This window comes from Piliocolobus tephrosceles, chromosome 10 (genome assembly GCF_002776525.5).
Source record: "Piliocolobus tephrosceles isolate RC106 chromosome 10, ASM277652v3, whole genome shotgun sequence".
NCBI lineage: Eukaryota > Metazoa > Chordata > Mammalia > Primates > Cercopithecidae > Piliocolobus > Piliocolobus tephrosceles.
Genome location: NC_045443.1, coordinates 61384958 through 61404866, shown reverse-complemented (window position 1 = coordinate 61404866; position 19909 = coordinate 61384958). Strand labels below are relative to the sequence as shown.

Sequence of the window (19909 nt, the reverse complement as noted above, 5' to 3'; positions counted from 1 at the left end):
AAAACAGAAAAGTATACCAAAAGATTGCAGTATCATATCTCCTCTAGTCAATGGGTTATTACCAGTGAGGTGAAATGACTTCCTTGTTTTAACAAGCATTCCTTTTGTGAGAAAACATTTGTGTTCCGAGTCTTAAACTACCAGTTCTCTTTGTTGCTTACTGTGAAATTTTGCACGTCATGTTTAACACTAAATTCTACCTGACAGGGACCAGCAGGAGAGCAGTACACCATCCAAGGACTCAACTCTCTGTCCTCATCCAGGCGTCAAAAAGCTGTCCCTTCATGGCCAAGGTGCCTTTCGACCCTTACCTTCCCCCTCCAGGAGGAGCTCTCAGTCTGCACCAGCAACTGGCAAGGCTGTCAGCGAGCCATCTTGCACAACAAACACAAAAGAACCCCAGGGACTTCCAGATCACAACAGCTCCATAAGTGAAATTCCTTTCAAGTGCAGTGGGAACGGAAATGAGTTTTACTTAGGAAATTCCCTCCCAGATTCCCCTTCGCAGAGCAACTCAAATTTAGAGAAAAAGGAGTCAGAACTTCATTTGTATGTTATTTCCACAACCTCATCAATATTCCTGCACTTGAAAAGTTCATGGAACAATTATAATATAGTAAGTGTACCCCTAAGTAAACCTTGACCTGAATTTTTATTTATTTTATTTTTTAGAGTAAATAAGCCCTCCTCCCTCCTTTACCTCCCATTTTGGAAATTTAGCCTTGGAATTTAATAATATTTTGAAAAACAAAATGTACTGAACAATTAAGGAGATGATTTTATTTAGGTGATTGCAATAGGGAAAAATGCTCGTTAATGAGCAGTTTCTGGACGGGCATGGTGGCTCATGCCTGTAATCCCAGCACTTTGGGAGGCTGAGGTGGACGGATCACTTGAGGTCAGAAGTTAGAGACCAGCCTGGCCAAGATGGTGAAACCCTGTCTCTAGTAAAAAATAGAAAAATAAACTGAATGTGGTGGCGTGCGCCTGTAATCCCAGCTATTTGGGAGGTTGAGAATCACTTGAACTCAAGAGGTGAAGGTTGCAGTGAGCTGAGACTGTGCCACTGCACTCCAGGGCAACAGAGGGAGACTGTCTTAAAAAAAAAAACAAAACAAACAAACACCTGGGGTTTTGTAGAGGCAAGTAAGTAAGGTGAGTCAAGGAAGTCATGAAGAAGGAGGGAGATAGGTCTTATCTTGGAATATGTGTGAGTAGGTGGTCTTTTGCAGTTGCTGGGGTGACAAAGACCTCAGGTAAGGTTCAACGTTGTCAGTATTGCTTAGCTGTGCTATTGAAAGTGGGTTGATGGGGGAGACCTTGTTATAGGATAAGATATCTAGAGATCACTAGGCTAAGTCCTTATTTTATAAACGAGGTAACTGAAACACAAATGTTTTTTTTTTTTTTTTTCTTTTTTTTTGAGATGGAGTTTTGGTCTTGTTGCCCAGGCTGGAGTACAGTGGTGTGATCTCGGCTCACTGCAACCTCTACCTCCCGGGTTCAACTGATTCTCCTGCCTCAGCCTCCTGAGTAGCTGGGATTATAGGTGCCCACCACCAAGCCTGGCTAATTTTTGTATTTTTGGTAGAGAAGGGGTTTTGCCATGTTGGTCAGGCTGGTCTTGAACTCCTGACCTCAGGTGATCCACCTGCCTTGGCTTCCCAAAGTGCTGTGATTACAGGCGTGAGCTACCACGCCTGGCCGAAACACAACATTTTAAAGTAATTTAGTCAAGATTATATAACTTTAGGGACAGAGTCAGAACTCCCATTTAGGGACATTTTTATTAGAATCGATTTAAAAAAATAAGTAATTATTAAAAGAGTAATAGAATCCCTTTATCTTCAGTAGTATATACTTTTTATTATTAATCTTTCAATATAATAATACTAATTATAAAGGGCTATTTCAGCCAGAAGAAACTAGGAAGCCAGGGTTTTATAAATGGCTAAAATTATGAAAGATTACAAGACAATCCTTAATTTTTTTCTTATACTACTGTTTGGAAGACTTCAAATATTTAAAATTCCTTTCTAAATTTTTAAACTGCTTTCTTCAAATTAAAAATGTAAACAAATTACAAATAGAGGAAAACTCTGGTCTATTAAAAAAAGATCTCATATATTCTAATAGAAAAATGAAAACTTAACTGACTTTAGAAGATCTATGTGAATACTTCAAAATAACTGTTTATGCTTCCCTGAATTGCCCAGCTTCAGGTTTTAGCACTACTTTCAAATTACACAGCAGAGGCATGGTTGGAGCACTCAGGCTAGCGAACTCATTACCTGCTAAGCTATAAATAGTCTTTGCAATAATAAATGCAATAACAATAACTAATATCTATTGTTAATTTCCTACTAGATAATAACAATAGAATGGAGCCTGATGCTTCATGGATATTAACTTGTTTAATTTTTACAACAACCCTATGAGGTAGGACTGTTATTCTCATTTTATAGATGAGGAAATTGAGGCACAGAGAAATTAAATGATATATGCAAAGTCACATAGCTAGTGTAGAGCTGGGATTTGAATCTAGGTAGTCCGATTTTTTTTTTCTATGACCATTGAAATAAATGTGGGTGGAGGAAGACTATCTTTATGAGTTGGTAGATACTATCATTGAAAATAACATTCTCTTAGCCAGATGTGGTGGCATGCACCTACAGTACTAGTTACTCCAGAGGCTGAGACAGGAGGATCATTTGAGCCCAGGAGTTAGAAGCTCTGCTACACACTACTGCACTCCAGCCTGGGCAATAAGCAAGACCCCATCTTTAAAATAAAAAGTAAGGCCAGGCGTGGTGCCTTAATGCGTATCATCCCAGCACTTTGGGAGGCTGAAGCAGGTGGATTGCCTGAGCTCAGGAATTTGAGACCAGCCTGGACAACATGGTGAAATCCCATCTCTATAAAAAATACTAAAAATTAGCTAGGCATGTGGTGTGCGTGTACTTGGGAGGCTGAGAGGAGTATTACTTGAGCCTGGGAGGTGGACGTTGTAGTGAGCCAAGATTGTGCCACTTGCACTCCCGCCTGTGTAACAGAGTGAGACTGTCTGAAAAAATATATATAAAATAAAATTTTAAAAAAATATAAGTTAAAAAATTATAATAATGTTCTACCTCTTCCTTGGAAGATGGAAAATGAATAACCAAATATTTCACATGTAAGTGAGAAATCAGGTTAGAATTCATTCTACTAACAATAAGCTTCTAGTTCAATATAAACATTTTTTTTCTTTTTCTTTTCTTTTTTTTTTGAGATGGAGTTTCGCTGTTGTTGCCCAGGCTGGAGTGTAGTGGCGCGATCTTGGCTCACTGCAACCTCTGCCTCCCGGGTTCAAGTGATTCTCCTGCCTCAGCCTCCCGAGTAGCTGGGATTACAAGCACGCGCCACCATGCCCGGCTCATTTTTGTATTTTAGTAGAGACAGGGTTTCGCCATGTTGACCAGGCTGGTCCTGAACTCCTGACCTCAGGTGATCCGCCTGCCTCGGCCTCCTAAAGTGCTAGGATTACAGGGGTGAGCCACTGTGCCCGGCCACATTAGACATTTTAACTTTCTCTGTACTTTTACATAAAATTAACCCAAACCATCTAATTAGAAATTACCAGAACTCATCCTGATTTTAAGGATTTCCAAAGAGCTGAGCCTCCTTCCATAATCCATTTTATCTGTAACATTCACCAAAAATAGTTACACCTGGGTTGTTAAGTGCCTTAAATTTTATAAAGATGAAATGTGGTAATTCTTTGCCTTGTATACATTGTGAAGATAGCTGCTACAAAGCTAAATATGGGATACCCCAAATTAAAATTCTGGATTTAAAGAAAACATAAGTATTTGGAGAGGGAAGAAAGGCTGCTTTAAAAAAAAAAAAAAGTAGAACAATGACAAAAGTAGTAAGAAAAAGCACATATCTCCTCTGCCACCATCCACCCACTACACCACTCTGATATTAAGCACAACACAGGTTGGGTGGCTGAGGCGGGTGGATCACCTGAGGTCAGGAGTTTGAGACCAGCCTGGCCAACATGGTGAAACGCTGTCTCTACTAAAAATACAAAAATTAGCTGGCCGTGGTAGTGGGCACCTGTAATCCCAGTTACTCAGGAAACTGAGGCAGGAGAATTACTTGAACCTGGGAGGTGGAGGTTGCAGTTAGCCAAGATCGTGCCATTGCACTCCAGCCTGAGCAACAAGAGCGAAACTCCATCTCAAAAAAAAAAAAAAAAGCTTGTCTGCAGTGTCAAATCAGCAACATTTCAGAAATTCCTTCTGACATGTCTTAAACCTCAACATAAATAAAAGATTATTTAGAGAAATTGCTGAACACTGTATGTCTATTTTGAGGACCCAGAATAAATGAGAAATGGCAACACTAAAGATTTAAGGAAGAATAACTCCATAGGCAATAGTTAACAAAAGTGTTGTATATCTATGCTAGGGAATACTAAATAATCATTAAAAGGATTGATATTGGTTGGATGCAGTGGCTCATGCCTGTAATCCTAGCACTTTGGGAGGCTCAGAAGGGAGGATCGCTTGAAGCCAGGAGTTCAAGACCAGCCTAGTCAACATAGCAAGACCCCATCCCCACTAAAAAATAAAAAGTAAAAAATTGGCCTGGCATGGTAGAACATGTCTGTAGTCCTAGCTCTTCAGGAGGCTGAGGCAGGAGGACTGCTTGAGCTCAGGAGTTTGAGGCTGCAGTGAGGTATGATCATGCCACTCTACTCCAACCTGGGTGACAGAGTGAAACCGTCTCCTTAAAAAAAAAAAAAAAATTGAAGTAAATCGGTAAATCTTTTTTTTTTTTTGAGACGGATTTTACCTCTTGTTGCCCAGGCTGGAGTGCAATGGTGCGATCTCGGCTCACCGCAACCTCCGCCTCCCAGGTTCAAGCAATTCTCCTGCCTCAGCCTCCTGAGTAGCTGGGATTATAGGCATGCGCCACCATGCCCGGCTAATTTTTGTATTATTAGTAGAGACAGGGTTTCACCATGTTGGCCATGCTGGTCTCGAACTCCTGACCTCATGATCTGCCCACCTCGGCCTCCCAAAGTGCTGGGATTACAAGTGTGAGCCACTGCACCAGGCCATAAATTGGTAAATCTATATACACAGACATGAAAAATCATCCACCATATATTAAGTTAAATCAAGTTCCAGATTAATATATGTGATATAATTTAGGATTAAATATATATTATAAAAATATATAAATACTATAAATTTATGTGTTTATAATTCATATGTCTTTATATGCCTCAAAGGACCTAAACCAAACAGATGATAGATACTTTAAAAACTGTCAGACACAAGGTCTTGCTCTGTTGCCCAGGCTGGAGTGTAGTGGCACAATCATAACTCACTGCAGCTTCCAGCTCCTGGACTCATTCGATCCACCTGCTTCAGCCTCCAAAGTAGCTGAGATTACAGGTGCGAGCCATGGCACCTGGCTCCATGATCAGACACGTTGCATAGTGGGGTGGAAGGGGTAGGGAAAAATAGAGAACCTTTATCCTTTACTTTATCTAAACTGTGTGATTTTGATAAATAATTTCATTTTATAATGAGCAAGTGTTATATTTAAACCTTTTAAAAAACTAGATAAGAAAAAATTCCCTGTGGTATTATTAAACACTAGAATGAGCTTTATAAACAAATCGTGTACTATAGGACGGCTTAAAGAATAGATATATAATATTGACTAAAGGTAGGGGGAATTGATCTTCAGTAAATAAATATTCTAACAATTTCTACTTTTTCCTTTTTCAGAAAGCTACCCTTTTACAAGATCCCTTCTATGCTAGTGAGTTCAGTCCCGCTATTGGAAGTCAAAAGCCATATAGGTAAGATGTGTTGATGTATGATAAAGTTCTGTGGGGGATTTTTCTCTCCTCTTTGCCTCTCCTTTTTTTGAGACTGAGTCTCGCTGTTTCCCAGGCTGGAGTGCAGTGGCGCAATCTTGGCTCACTGCAACTTCCACCTCCTGGGCTCAAGAGATTCTCCTGCCTCAGCCTCCTGAGTAGCTAGGACTCCAGGTGCCCGCCACCAAACCCGGCTAATTTTTGTATTTTTTAGTGGAGACAGGAGTTTTGCCATGTTGGCCAGGTCGGTTAGATTGGTCTAATCTCAGGTGATCTTCCTGCCTCAGCTTCCCAAAGTGCTGGGATTACATGTGCGAGCCACTGCACCCGACCCTCTTTGCCTCCCCTAACTCTGTGTTGTATGTGTGGCTATCACAATTATATCTCTACCTCATCTGCCTGCCCTGACAGTTAAGTCCACAAATACAAGTATCCACTGGACATCTTCGGTATGTCTCATAGGAACCTTAAAGTCAATATATTCAAAAGAGAACTCAGCATCTTCCCTCTGGAACCTGACTTTCCTCTTGTGTTTCCTAACACAGGGAATGATGTCATTATCCCCAGATCACCTGAGCCAGAGTCCTGGAAGTCACTCTTGCCTCCTCTCTCCCCTTCACCGTTACGGCATCCAGCCACTCACCGCATGCCTTATGTATTGCTCCTTTCCTATCTCTGGATAACGTCCACTTCTTTCCATGGCCACTCGCTCAGGCCCGGTTATCTCAGTTCTGGGCTCCTACAAGTGTTTTCCTAGCTGGTCTGTCTGCCTTCATTCTTGCTCCTCTTCAGCCCATTCTCCATTACAACAGAGGAATCTTTCTGAAGCACAAATCTGATCATGTCACTCCTCCCAGGAAGCTTCCCATTGCCCTTAAGTGAAAGTCTAAACAGCGTACAAAAAATATGTATGACATCTCTTTTTATGTTTCTGTCCTCAACTGTTGTATCCATCCTCACTCTTGCCCTAAGCTCCTGCTCCCAATGAACTTCTCACAGCCCTCAGGCAGCTCCCTGTTCTCTTCCCTCTGGAGCCTATCCTGATGGCACCTCTTCTGGAACACTGTACTCTTCTTCCTCTTCCTGAATAACTTCAGCTCATCGAGTCTCAGCTTATTGATCATTTTCTCTGAAAATCTTTCTTGACACTCCAGAACATAACGTCCTATGTTCACACTTTTTTTTTCTTTCTGTTTTGTTTTTTTTTTCTGAGACAAAGTCTTGCTCTGTTGCCCAGGCTGGAGTGCGGTGGCGCAATCTCGGCTCACTGTAACCTCCGCCTCCCGGGTTCAAGCAATTCTGCATCAGCCTCCCAAGTAGCTGGGATTACAGGCACCCGCTACCATGCCTAGCTAATTTTTTTATTTTTAGTAGAGACTGGGTTTCACCATGTTGGCCAGGCTGCTCACAAACTCCTGACCTCATGATCCTCTCCCTTCAGCTCCCAAAGTGCTGGGATTACAGAGTTGAGCCACCACGCCTGGCCTGCTCACACATCTTGTAGTACTTACCAGTCTGCATTATGATGGCCTGTTTCATTATTTGCTGCCCTGTTATGCAATACATTCCTTAAGGGCAGGGACCCTAGAATGAATGGATAAATAAGATAAGATAGAGAATACTGATCATAAGTAGTCTCTACTACTTATGAGAACAGAGCATAAAGGGCCCTATATGCAAGGCTAAGGAGTTTGAATTGTATCCAGACTTCAGAGTTCTACTATATTCTTATCACAGGTTGGCTATATGGTAACTACTACAGGTATATGGTAGTAGTTACTCGTGATGTGACTCTCTCTTCCATTAGATTGTGTACCCCTGGAAGGCAAGGACTATGCCTTGTTACTCTTGGTCTTTTTATTACTTAAAACAGTGCTTTGCACACAGTAAGCACTCAGTGAATTGACAGTGTTAGCAATTTTGATATCATATAAGTCATGAAGTATTTTGGAGAGTCATGTAAATGAGCTGAGAGTAAGTTAATTTTAAAAGATGCATATTCATTCCCCACTAAAAGGGACCAACGTTCCTTAGAGGCATGGCTGATTCTAGGTCTCGGGCAGGACATACGCAAAATGAGTCTGAAACAGTTTATTCCAGAAAGCAAGGACAGGGCCCTAAGTAAAGGGCACAGGAACCCACATGAAGGAGCTCCCAGTAACCAAAGATGGGACAACTTGAGCATCAGAAAAAAAGAAGAAATGAGGCTGGGTGCAGTAGTTCACACCTGTAATCCTTGCATTTTGGGAGGCTGAAGTGGGTGGATCACCTGAGGTCAGGTGTTCGAGACCTGCCTGGCCAACATGGCGAAACCCCATCTCTACTAAAAATACAATTAGCTGGGTGTGGTGGCAGGCGCCTGTAATCTCAGCTACTTGGGAGGCTGAGGAAGGAGAATCACCTGAACCTGGGGGGTGGAGGTTGCAGTGAGCTGAGATCACGCCACTTCACTCTAGCCTGGGTGAAAGAGCAAAATATAAGAAGAAGAAAAAAATAAGAAATGAGATGATTGAAACATAATGAATATATAAAAATTCAGAAGTGTATAACGATGCATGATAGAGAGAGGGCCCTCCCTCCCCACCTCCAAGGAAATAAAACACATGGAACATTAGAAAAAAATAGGGCACCAATTCATTACTCTGCAAATCATCAAACAAATGGAAAAAAAATAATATATTCTTCCTTTCCTCCATGAACCGTAACCAGTTCAGGATAACCAAGTAGGCCTAGGTGATGAGTGCAAATTTCATTTTACAGAGTTCCAGCTAATAAATGCGGAAGGCTTAATAGAATTAGAAAATTACATTTTTTTTAGCCTGTAATGAAATGACAAATTCATTTAACAATCTTCAGTGAATGAAACCATTAGACAGAAAGGTGAAATGGGGCTAGGTATGGTGGCTCATGCCTATAATCCCAGCACTTTGGGAGACCAAAATGGGAGGATTGCTTGAGCTCAGGAGTTTGAGACCAGCCTAGGCAACAAAAAAATTTTAAAATGCTGGGTGTGCCTGTGGTCCCAGCTACTTGGGAGGCTGAGGTAGGAGGATCACTTGAGCCCAGGAGATGGAGGCTGTAATAAGCTGTGATTGCACTGCTGCACTCCAGCCTGAGTGACAGAAAGAGACTGTCTGTAACAGAAAAAGAGATTTAAAAAACAACAACAAAAAAAGGGTGAAGGGAAACTTCAAAATGGAGGGATCATGTTGTAAATAACTAAAGCCATTGTCTTAGTATCACTTCAGTGAGACAGCCAGACTTTGTGTGCCTCATTATTTGATGTGATATAAAATACACAGCACCACCTCTGAATTATTTTTGTTAAAACAGTTAAACCTGAATCTGACTTAAAAGTGTGAGTATGATAAACCAGGTGCAGTGGCTCACACCTATAATCCCAGCACTTTTGGAGGCCAAGGAGGGAGGATCACTTGAGGCCAGGAGTTTGAGACAAGCCTGGCCAATATGGCAAAACCCTGTCTCTACTAAAGATACAAAAGTTAGCCAGGTGTGGTGGCACACGCCTGTAATCCCAGCTACTCGGGAGGCTGAGATATGAGAATCCCTTAAGCCCGGGAGGCAGCGGCTGCAGTGAGCTGAGATGGCACCACTGCACTACAGCCTGGGCAACAGAGCGAGACTCCATCTCAAAAACAAACAAACAAACAAACAAACAAACAAACAAACTGTGTGAGTATGCTAGTCTTAAAAAGGAAGAAAATTCTGCTACTACCACATGGATGAACCTTGAAGACATCATGCTAAAGTGAAATAAGCCAGATACAAAAGGGCAAATATATGATTTCACTTATGTGAGGTACCTAAAATAGGCAAATTTGTAGAGACAGAAAATGGAATAGAGATCTCCAGGGGCTGGGGAGAGTGGTGAAGGGAGAGTTATTGTTTAATGGGTATAGAATTTCTGTTTGGAAAGATGAAAAAGTTCTGGAAATGGATAGTGGTGATGCTTGTAGAACATTGTGAATGCACTTAATGCCACCAAATTGTACACCTAAAAATGGACATGATGGGAAACTTTGTTATATGTATTTTAGTTCAATTTTTTAAAAAGTATATACGTGTGTTTGTATGTGTATGTAAGAGAATAGATAAAACCAGATTGGCAAAATATTGAAAATTATTAGAGCAAGGTGATGGGTACATGGGATTCCTTCCTTCCTTCCTTCCTTCCTTCCTTCCTTCCTTCCTTCCTTCCTTCCTTCCTTCCTTCCTCCCTCCCTTTCTCCCTTCCTTTCTCCCTTCCTTTCTCCCTTGCCTCTCCTCTCCTCTCCTCTCCTCTCCTCTCCTCTCCTCTCCTCCCGTTTCCTGATGGAGTCTTGCTCTGTTGCCCAAGCTGGAGTGTAATGGCACGCTCTTGGATCACTGCAACCTCCGTTTCCCAGGTTCAAGCAATTCTCCTGCCTCAGCCTCCTGAGTAGCTAGGATTACAGGCATGCACCACCATGCCCTGCTAATTTTTGTATTTTTAATAGAGGAGGGGTTTCACCATGTTGGCCAGGCTGGTCTCGAACACCTGACCTTAGGTGATCTGCCCACCTCAGCCTCCCACAGTGCTAGGATTACAGGGATGAGCCACCTCCCAGCCGGGTACATGAGATTTCTTATAAAATTTTCTCCACTTTGATGTATGTTTGAAAATTTCCATAATAAAAAATTTTATTGCTTGATGATGTGATATAGAAAAAATTTTTGAAAGACTTAAGAAACATAACAAGCAAATATAAGAAGCATCTTATTTAGTCTTGATTTTAACAAACCAAATGTAAGAAAACATTTTCATATTTTATGTATGTATATATGTATGTATGTATGTATGTATTGAGACAGGGTCTTCTGCTATCACTCAGGCTGTAGTACAGTAGCACTATCTTGGCTTACTGCAATCTCCACCTCCCAGGCTCAAGCAATTCTCATGCCTCAGCCTCCTGAGTAGCTGAGACTACGGGCATGTGCCAGCATGCCTGGTTAATTTCATGTAGTTTTTTTAGTAGAGACTGGGTTTTGCCATGTTGCCCATGCTGGTCTCGAACTCCTAAGCTCGGGCAATCCACCTGCCTGGGCCTCCCAAAGTACTAGGATTACAGGCATAAGACACCGTGCCCAACCGTTTGTATTTTATTTACTTTTGAGAGAGGGTCTTACTCTGTCGTCAGGGCTGGAGTGAAGTGGCTTGATCACAGCTCACTGCAGCCTCGACCTCCTGGGCTCAAGCAATCCTTCCACCTCAGCCTCCCGAGTAGCTGGGACTATAGGCACACACTACCATGGCTGGCTAATTTTTTCTTTTTTTTTTTTTTTTTTTTTTTTTTTGTAGAGATAGAGTCTCATTATATTGCCCAGGCTGGTCTGGAACTCCTGGGTTTAAGCAATCCTCCCACCTTGGCCTCCCAAAGTGCTGGGATTTACACCCCTGGGCCACCACGCCCAGCCATAAAAACACATTTTTAAGTCAATAGAACAATTTGAAAATGGACCGAGTCCTGCCGGGCATGGTGGCTTACACCTGTAATCCCAGCACTTTGGGAGGCTGAGGCAGGCAGATCATTTGAGGTGAAGAGGTCAAGGCCAGCCTGGCCAGCATAGTGAAACCCTGTCTCTACAAAAATACAAAAATTAGACAGGCATGGTGGTGCATGCCTGTAATCCCAGCTACTCGGGAGGCTGAGGCAGGAGAATCGCTTGAACCTGGCAGGTGGAAGTTGCAGTGAGCCGAGATTGTGCCACGGCACTCCAGCCTGGGTGACAGAGCAAGACTCCGTCTAAAAAAAAAAAAAAAAAAAAAAAAAAGACTCAGTATTAGCAATAACAAAGAATTTTTGATAATTTTGTAGGAGGTGATAATCATTTTGTAAGAAAGTGTTGATTTTATTTAGAGATGCATTCTGAGGTATGCAAGAGTTAAGTGACATAATATTTGGAATTTCTTTTTTAAAATGTTATATGGATGGCTTAAAATTTCTATAGGGGTTCAGATGTTTACTCTAAAGCATCAGTTTTCATTTTGGTGTTTTATTTAAAGTGATTTTAAAGTTAATTGTATAATAAAAAAGACTCAAATTCTGTGTGTGGGTGGCTTGAAATTTATTCCTGAAGGCAAGAAGGATGAGTTCTACCACTCTCTTGGCTCAGGAAAAGCGTATTTCTTACTATTTCCTGAAAGCAACATACTTAAAATGCAGTGATTTCAAATGCACTGTGAAGGATGCAGTGATACACAAGAAATAGCCTCTACCTGCAAGACATCTTCAGTTTAAAAGGAATAAACATCCTTTAGGTTTTCAATTTATAACTGTGTCACAGATGGGACGGTTTTGCAACCTGACCACTGTGAAAATCATACACAGTGCTTCTGAGATAATATAGGAAGAGCCTTTCCAGTGCTTTACAAATGTGAGCTATTATTTATAGTAAAGGTCTGGAAAGATGAAAAAATACAGGAAAAATAGAGCTTATTATTGGATTAAGAATCCTTCCTGAGGCTGGGTGTAGTGGCTCACGCCTGTAATCCCAGCACTTTCAGAGGCCGAGGTGGGCGGATTACTTGAGGCCAGGAGTTCGAGACCAGCCTGACCAACATGGCAAAACCTTGTCTCTACTAAAAGTACAAAAATTAACCAGGTGTGGTAGTATGCACTTATAGTCCCAGCTACTCTCAGGAGGCACAAGAATCGCTTGAACCCAGCCTGGGTGACAGAGCAAGACTCTGTCTAAACCGCCCCCCCCAAAAGAAAACCAAAAAAAAAAAAAAAGAAACACCTTCCTACATTATTTTGGTGAATTTATGTTTTCCACCTGATGAAAATAGAGTATCTGTTAACATTAGTATAGATTTTCCTCTTATTCCTAAATTGAATAATGGAGTCTTCTGGCATTCGACTTTTTCTTATTTCTTCAGTCAAATGAAGTTTGTCATCTATGTATAAGCTAACATTTTCTGAATCCTCAAAGAAATTATTATTCATAACTTATCTGCAGTAATATAGAATGTGTACTCTAACTTGAATTTATGATGTGTATGAGACCTCCATTTATGTATGAATTGATTTTTAGTCTGAAGAGATTAGTATGCTGTTTTCTGTGAAAATGTTTTTGGCCATTAAAAAAATTAGTTTGGCATTACAATCTATTATCCTAGTTGGCAAAGGATTAAAAACAGTTTATTTTTATTGAGGATCTTAGCAAATTGCTGACTCCAAATGAAAAAACAGGAAAATCAATTTCAAAATAATTCTGCTGATACTGTATCTTATTTGAGTTTTTGCTTTTCTAAGCTCTTTTGTTTGTAAAATCTACATTTCTGTTGTTGGAGTTCTAAAAGAGTAGAGGGATTTCATAGTTATTTTTTAAATGAAATATGGTGGTAATTAGAAGTGGATAGCGAAGCAGGATCTCAAACTAATTCCTGCTTTATTTAGAGACCATTTATCAAACACTTAGTGTGTATGAAGACATGCATTAACTAAAATATCAAAATAGCACGTTTGGCTGGGTGTAGTGGCTCACACCTGTAATTCCAGCACTTTGGGAGGCGGAGATGGGTGGATCATCTGAGGTCAGGAGTTTGAGATCAGCCTGACCAACATGGTGAAACCTCATCTCCACTAAAAATACAAAAAATTAGCTGGGCATGGTGGTGCTCGCCTGTAATCCCAGCTACGCAGGAGGCTGAGGCAGAAGAATTGCTTGAACTCAGGAGGCAGAGGTTGCGGTGAGCCAAGATCATGCCACGGCACCCCAGCCTGGGTGACAGAGTGAGGTACCATTTCAAAACAAACAAACAAAAAACCCGGCACATTTGGATAGGTACTATCATTATTCCTATTTTGCACATGAGGAAATTGAGGCACAGAGAAGCTATGTAACTTGACCGTGATAATGACCTAACTGAGTCGGGGCAGCTCTAGGATTCTGACCTCAGTCTTCATGCTCATAATCATTATGCTCCTCTGCCTCTCTGCTTGCTATTATTGAATTCGTAATGATCAGTTTCCCCCCAGCTCCTCCACTAGAAAAGAGACCATTTTTTCAAAAAAAGTCTTAATTTTCAGGTTAATAAGAGCGACTCATTGATTGGACAAAGGAGAACTTCTTAGATGTTTTTTAAATAAAGGGGAAGGTAGTAGGCAAGTACCAACATTCCATGCAGTAGCTAGTATTGGGATAAACGGCTGGTATAGGTTTCTGGAGTAAGTGGTAAAAAATGTTTTTACTTCAAGTCAGAAATTTTAAGATTCCATCAATCTACATAGAACATGAACTATCTTTCCTACTGTTCTTGCACCCTGGCTCTCTGAATTTGTGTGAGCGTAGACAGGTTACTTAAACCTCCCTACAACTTCCTGTAAAATGCGATGGTAATTCCCAGCTCGGTCCCCACACAGTGGAGCCAGCTCAGTGCAAGAACGAGTCTACGGAAAGCACTCAGGCCACAGCCGGCCCATTTAAGCGCAAGTTGTTATTACTGAGCACAGTGGGAGGTGGAAACAATATTTAACCCGGAGACATTTTTTCCAAGTTGCTGAAAGTCAGCTGAGGGGCTAGGATAGGTACACGAGTAACTAACTACAATGAGTGAAACGGGATTAATGTGATACTAGGAGTGTGAAAAAACTGCCGTGGGAGAAGGGCTGCATTTGTTGGTGGAATTAGGGAAAGATCTGAGGAGAAGGCTTTTCTGCTAAGCCAGCTTTTCCTTAAGTGTGGAATGCACATGGTTCAGTAATGGGAAATGATTCCAGATGGTACTCTGATATGGCATGAAACAAATTTGAATTCCATGGTGGAAATATGTGATTCCTTTTTCCAGCTAGGCTGATCTCATCAGGGAGAACCTCTCGGCTTGGGGCCACTAGTGACAGTTCTGGAACACATGCTCATCTGCCCTTTCCTCACAGAGAGGCCAGCTTCAGGCTCAGACCATGGAGCACTGGCTTAGAATTTATGGTGCTTTCATGCCATTTACACAAAGTGATACTGGTTTTCTCTGGAAAGTGACACAACATTTTCTTTATAAACTTCTTAAAAAAAAAAAAAAAAGCTAGTTGATTCAAAGAAAAATATTACCTAAAGGTTCATGGATTATGGTAAATGAAAGAGGGACAGAAATTTACCAGGGACAGTGAGAGTATTCCTGGTATAAGAACAGCTTGAGTTAAGGGGCATGGGGAAAAAACTATGTTTGGAGAGTAACAAACAGTTCAATTTGTGGGGAGCAAGTTTCACTACTGATGAGTACTAAGGCTAGAAGAATAAAACTATATGAAAAGCCCATTAGTAACAAAGTTTAACAAACCTTTCAGTAATCATCGATATTCCTAAACTGCTATTTCTTACCATTTTTTAAGTGGAAAATTTTCTTCTGTTTCTGTAGATCTGAGGAGAAAATTAAGCACTTCAGTCAACTTAAATCTGAACTTTTTCTTAAAGACAATTCTTTGAGGAGGATACTTCCTTTAATTATGGAACTTAAAGCAGCAGCCCAGAAAAACTTCATTCTGAAAAGGCTTTTCTGGAAGGTAAGTGTTTTGTTTTATTTGTAATCTTTAAAGCTTGTGTCTCCTGTTTACCAAATATAAGCATAAATTAAAATATAAATAAGTGTTGTCTTGTATTCCGATGCTGTATTTTTAAATGTCGATAAAATTTAATGTAGTCATGTCTTAATGCTGGATACTTTGTGATGTAATCAGTAATGTATATGTATGTGTCGAGGGAAGATGGGAAGAGAAGGGAGTGGTAGCAAAAAGTAGCTCCCATGCATTGGGTTGGCAGAGCCAACGGAGAGATATTAGGAGGAACATTTTTGGCATGCAAGATATATAGACAGTGAGATGGGAAAATAGATTTTAAGAAGTTTTTGTTTATTTTTTATTTTTTTGAGACAGTCTTGCTCTTGTCGCCCAAGCTGGAGTGCAATGGCATGATCTCAACTAACTGCAACCTCTGCCTCCCAGGTACAAGCCATTCTCTTGCCTCAGCCTCCCAAGTAGCTGGGGTTACAGGCGCCCACCACCACGCCTGGCTAATATTTTGTGTTTTCAATAGAGACAAGGTTTCACCGTGGTGGCCAGGTTGGTCTTGAACTCCTGACCTCAGGTGATCCACCTGTCTTGGCCTCCCAAAACGCTGGGGTTATAGGCATGGGCCACCACACCCTGCCTGTTTATTTTTTAAACAGAGACAAGGTCTCACTCTGTTGCCCAGTCTGGTCTCAAACTCCTGGGCTCAAGTGATCCTCTTGCCTTGGCTTCCTAAAGTGCTGCAATTTCAGGCATGAGCCACTGTACCTGGCTGATTTCAAGATGTTTTATTGTGCAGTTTTCTGTACTGTAAAAAATAATTTAAAAATTATTTTTGAGTATAGGACTGGTATTTTTAAAAATGTGACTCCTGGGGAGGCAAGGCAACCTCATTCTCACTCAGTAAATTACAGATGCCTCATTTTCAGGTTCAGGTGAAAGAGTTAAGAAGCCCAGGTGAGTAACCTGGTGTGGCGTTAATGAGGCCTAGGTGAGAGGGTGAGCCCTGCCTAGGGCTGCGTTCACGTTGATTGCTACATATTTTATCCTAATTCTGGCCATTGATCACATAAGTAGCTGCCATCATTTTACTGAGCAATGGTAAAGCATGTGCACTCCCAACTGTACAAGGCAGTCCTGGCCATTTATTAGCTTCTAGGTCCTTCATATGTGGGGTGACCAACCATTTCGGTTTGCCCAGATTAGGGTGACCAACTATTCCAGTTTGCCTGGGACTAAGGAAATTCCTGCAATATTGGAAAGCTAGAACAGTTCCAAGCAAATCAGTACGGTGAAGGCAGATAAGCTGTAGAGAGTAATATGCCAAATGTCCCACCACACTGAGACACTGAGACTCAGGTAAGGATGATATAGTACCGCGTAGTCTAAAATGGTTGGTGCTGGATAGATCCTGTGAGGAATACGGCATCCAAGTTTTGACTCTAGAACTTCAGAAGATTGTGGAAAATATGACCAACCAAGTAAGACCAATCCATCTTGATTATGAAGATGGAATGGAATTCATGTGGAAAGGGTAAATAAATTAGGATTATCTTCTTCCTAAATAAACCTCTCCAGTCCATCCCACACACAGTATCAATTTAATCTACAACCCTGATTGTATGGGATTGCTTGTTCAACAGTTTCTTGTGACTTTCCTTTCTAAATTAGGTACAGACTTTGGCTTCTTCATTTAAGGCTCTCCCCTAATCACAGATTTCAAATTTGGACAGGTATGGCCTTTATTTTAGTAGGCTGGGGTTATCAGGAAGGGGCTGTGTATTAGTCCATTCTCACACTGCTATAAAAATACTACATGAGACTGGGTGATTTATAAAGACAGAAGGTTTAGTTCACTTGTTCCTGGACCAAACCAAGGGTCAGGCTGCTTATTCTCATGGCCCAATAATGAGACACAGATGAACTGGGAAAGAAGGGAGTTTATTTCTATAACCAGTAACAGGGAAAAGGCCTTGAAATTATCGCCAGACCAACTCAAAATTACAAGGTTTTCCATAGCTTATATACCTTCTAAGCTATATGTCGACATGTAAGTGCATTCATCTAAAGTCATAAGTGATTAACTTCTTTTAATCTATGCCTAAGATTAGATCAGGACATAAGGAAAGTCCTTAAGACCTTCCTCTGGGGCCTCAGTAAATTTACTTAATCTAAATGGGTCCAGGTCCTGGGGTGATTACCTTTATCTTGCCTCCTGCTAAACCACGGAGGTTTGGGGAGTTCCCTCAGACCACCAATAAACTTGTTTGTGGAGGCCTGGGGAGTTTCTTCAGACCCCCAGTAAAACTCGTTTAATTCTAAACAGGTCCTGTTAAGAATTCCTTCATTATCTTGTCATGCTTCAAGGCCCAGGAAAGGCCTGGGCAAAACTCTTGGTGGGCTTTTGTTACCTCCCAGCCTTTGTGTAAGGACACTGGCTCTATCAGCTTTTAATATTTAATGTAACCACTCAGTCAGCACAGGAAGAGTTGTTATGGAGGCCTGTCTGTTCAGCTGTTATGAAGACCTGGCCTTCCACAGACTTAGAGTTCCACGTGGCTGGGAGGCCTCAGGAAACTTGCAATCATGGCAGAAGGCGAAGGGGAAGCAAGACATGTCTTACATGGCAACAGGAGAGAGAGAGAATGTGCAGAGGAAACTGCCACTTTTAAACCATCAGATCTCAAGAGGACTCCGTCACTATCATGAAAAAAGCATGCATGATCCAATCACCTCCCACCAGGACCCTCCCTCGGCAGTGGGGATTACAATTCAAGATGGGATTTGGGTGGGAACACAGAACCGGACCGTATCAGGCTACCATCTGGATAAGGTGGGCTCTGGGAAAACAAATCCAGATGTAGATGCTCCTGGAAAAGGCACAGGGCCTAAGAGTGAGAGCCATAAGAGTGAGCTAAATGAAATATCAGGATATTTTAGCATGTGGGTGAATTACACCCGGATGTCTGCACAAACATGTGGCACCAGGAAGATCTGCTTGTTTAGGGTGCAGGGACGGAGGTTTTATGGAATGTGAGGACATAAAGATTGTCAAGAGTAAAGTCAGCAGCTGGGAGAGGACTGGGAAAGGACTTAGGACAGTGCCCAAAGAGGAAGTCCACCCAGATACACTGGACACAATCAGGGACTGGATTTAAAGTGCATGTTTAGGTAGGAGAACTGAAGTACCACTTAAGGGTCAGATTAAGAAGGATGTTGATGTGTACTCCTAATGGGATCGGCACCAGTGTTAGTCTAGAGGTCATTTAAGCATCTCCAATGTAAAAACAGGGCTGGTACCTGTGGCCTAGGCTGTGGAGCAAAAAATGGTTGGAGAGAAAGAGAATAAGGTTAGAACTAACAGACCCGACCAGCCACTTTATCTTCTCTCTCACCTCTGTCCTCTACAAGATCGAGCCACGTGGGATAACTTGGATACCTGTCCTCCTTAGCTCTCTTTTCTCCCTGCTGTTTGATTTCTCTAGAATACTGTTCTTCTAATTTCTCTTGTTAAAAATCATACACATTCATCAAGGCTAAGCCCAAATGCCATTTTCTACCTTTCTTGTCATGCCGAATGGGGAACTTTAGTACCTTCCTCCTTTTGATCTTCTCTGTCAATTCTGTGCCATAGAACTTTCTTTGATGTTTTATAATCTGCATTGTTCAATACAGCAGACACTAGCCACATGTGCCTTTTAAGCACTTGAATGTGGCTAGTGACTAAAAAAGTAAAATGTTAATTTTATTAAATTTAAATTAATTTAAATAGCCACTTGTGGCCAGTAGCTACCGAGTTGAACAATGTAGTTCTATGACATCTTTCGTAGCACTTCCTCTTTAACAATTATCAGACAGGCTTCGTGCCTAATCGGTGTGAGGCTTGGTGACAGGTATTAGAAATACAGCATGATTATGATACAGTTCCTACAATCAAGAATTAGCACATATCCTCCCTTTTACTATAGTTATTGGTACATTTTTCTTATTTATCATAATATGCTATAAGCTTCTGTAGGACAAGTATATATCTTACTTACTTTTGTATTCTCCCTCAGGCCAAATACAATGCATGCATATTCCAGGTGCTGTAAGCTATTCATATTGAATTGCAAATCTGTTCTCTTGTGAAATATTAACCTAATCTGATGTCTAAAAATGAAGCTTTCATGATCTGTTTTATACTTGAAAACACTGCAGCCATTATTTAATAGAATGTTCTTACCTGGGCTAAAACAGATCTTCGAATTCGGTTGTCAAAAATGAAAGGCCAAAGTGAATGGAGAAAGAAATAATTCAAATAGGAAAAGAGGAAGTCAAATTGTCTCTGTTTGCAGATGACATGATTGTATATTTATAAAACCTCACCGTCTCAGCCCAAAATCTCCTTAAGCTGATAAGCAACTTCAGCAAAGTCTCAGGATACAAAATCTATGTGCAAAAATCACAAGCATTCCTATACACCAATAACAGACAGAGAGTCAAA

At 41.2% G+C, this 19909-nt stretch overlaps 1 protein-coding gene across 2 annotated transcripts in view; it reads left to right on the top strand.

The window, feature by feature from the left end:
* Positions 1–19909, top strand: part of C10H12orf56 (chromosome 10 C12orf56 homolog) — a 114523-nt gene that overhangs the window by 67484 nt on the left and 27130 nt on the right. The window contains exons 4-6 of one of the 2 annotated variants that reach the window (XM_023225139.2): positions 208–616; positions 5790–5863; positions 15276–15420. In XM_023225139.2, the coding sequence (XP_023080907.1) occupies positions 208–616; positions 5790–5863; positions 15276–15420 (628 nt within the window). The remainder of the gene's footprint in view (positions 1–207; positions 617–5789; positions 5864–15275; positions 15421–19909) is intronic. The other variant, XM_023225140.2, reaches the window with a different exon arrangement.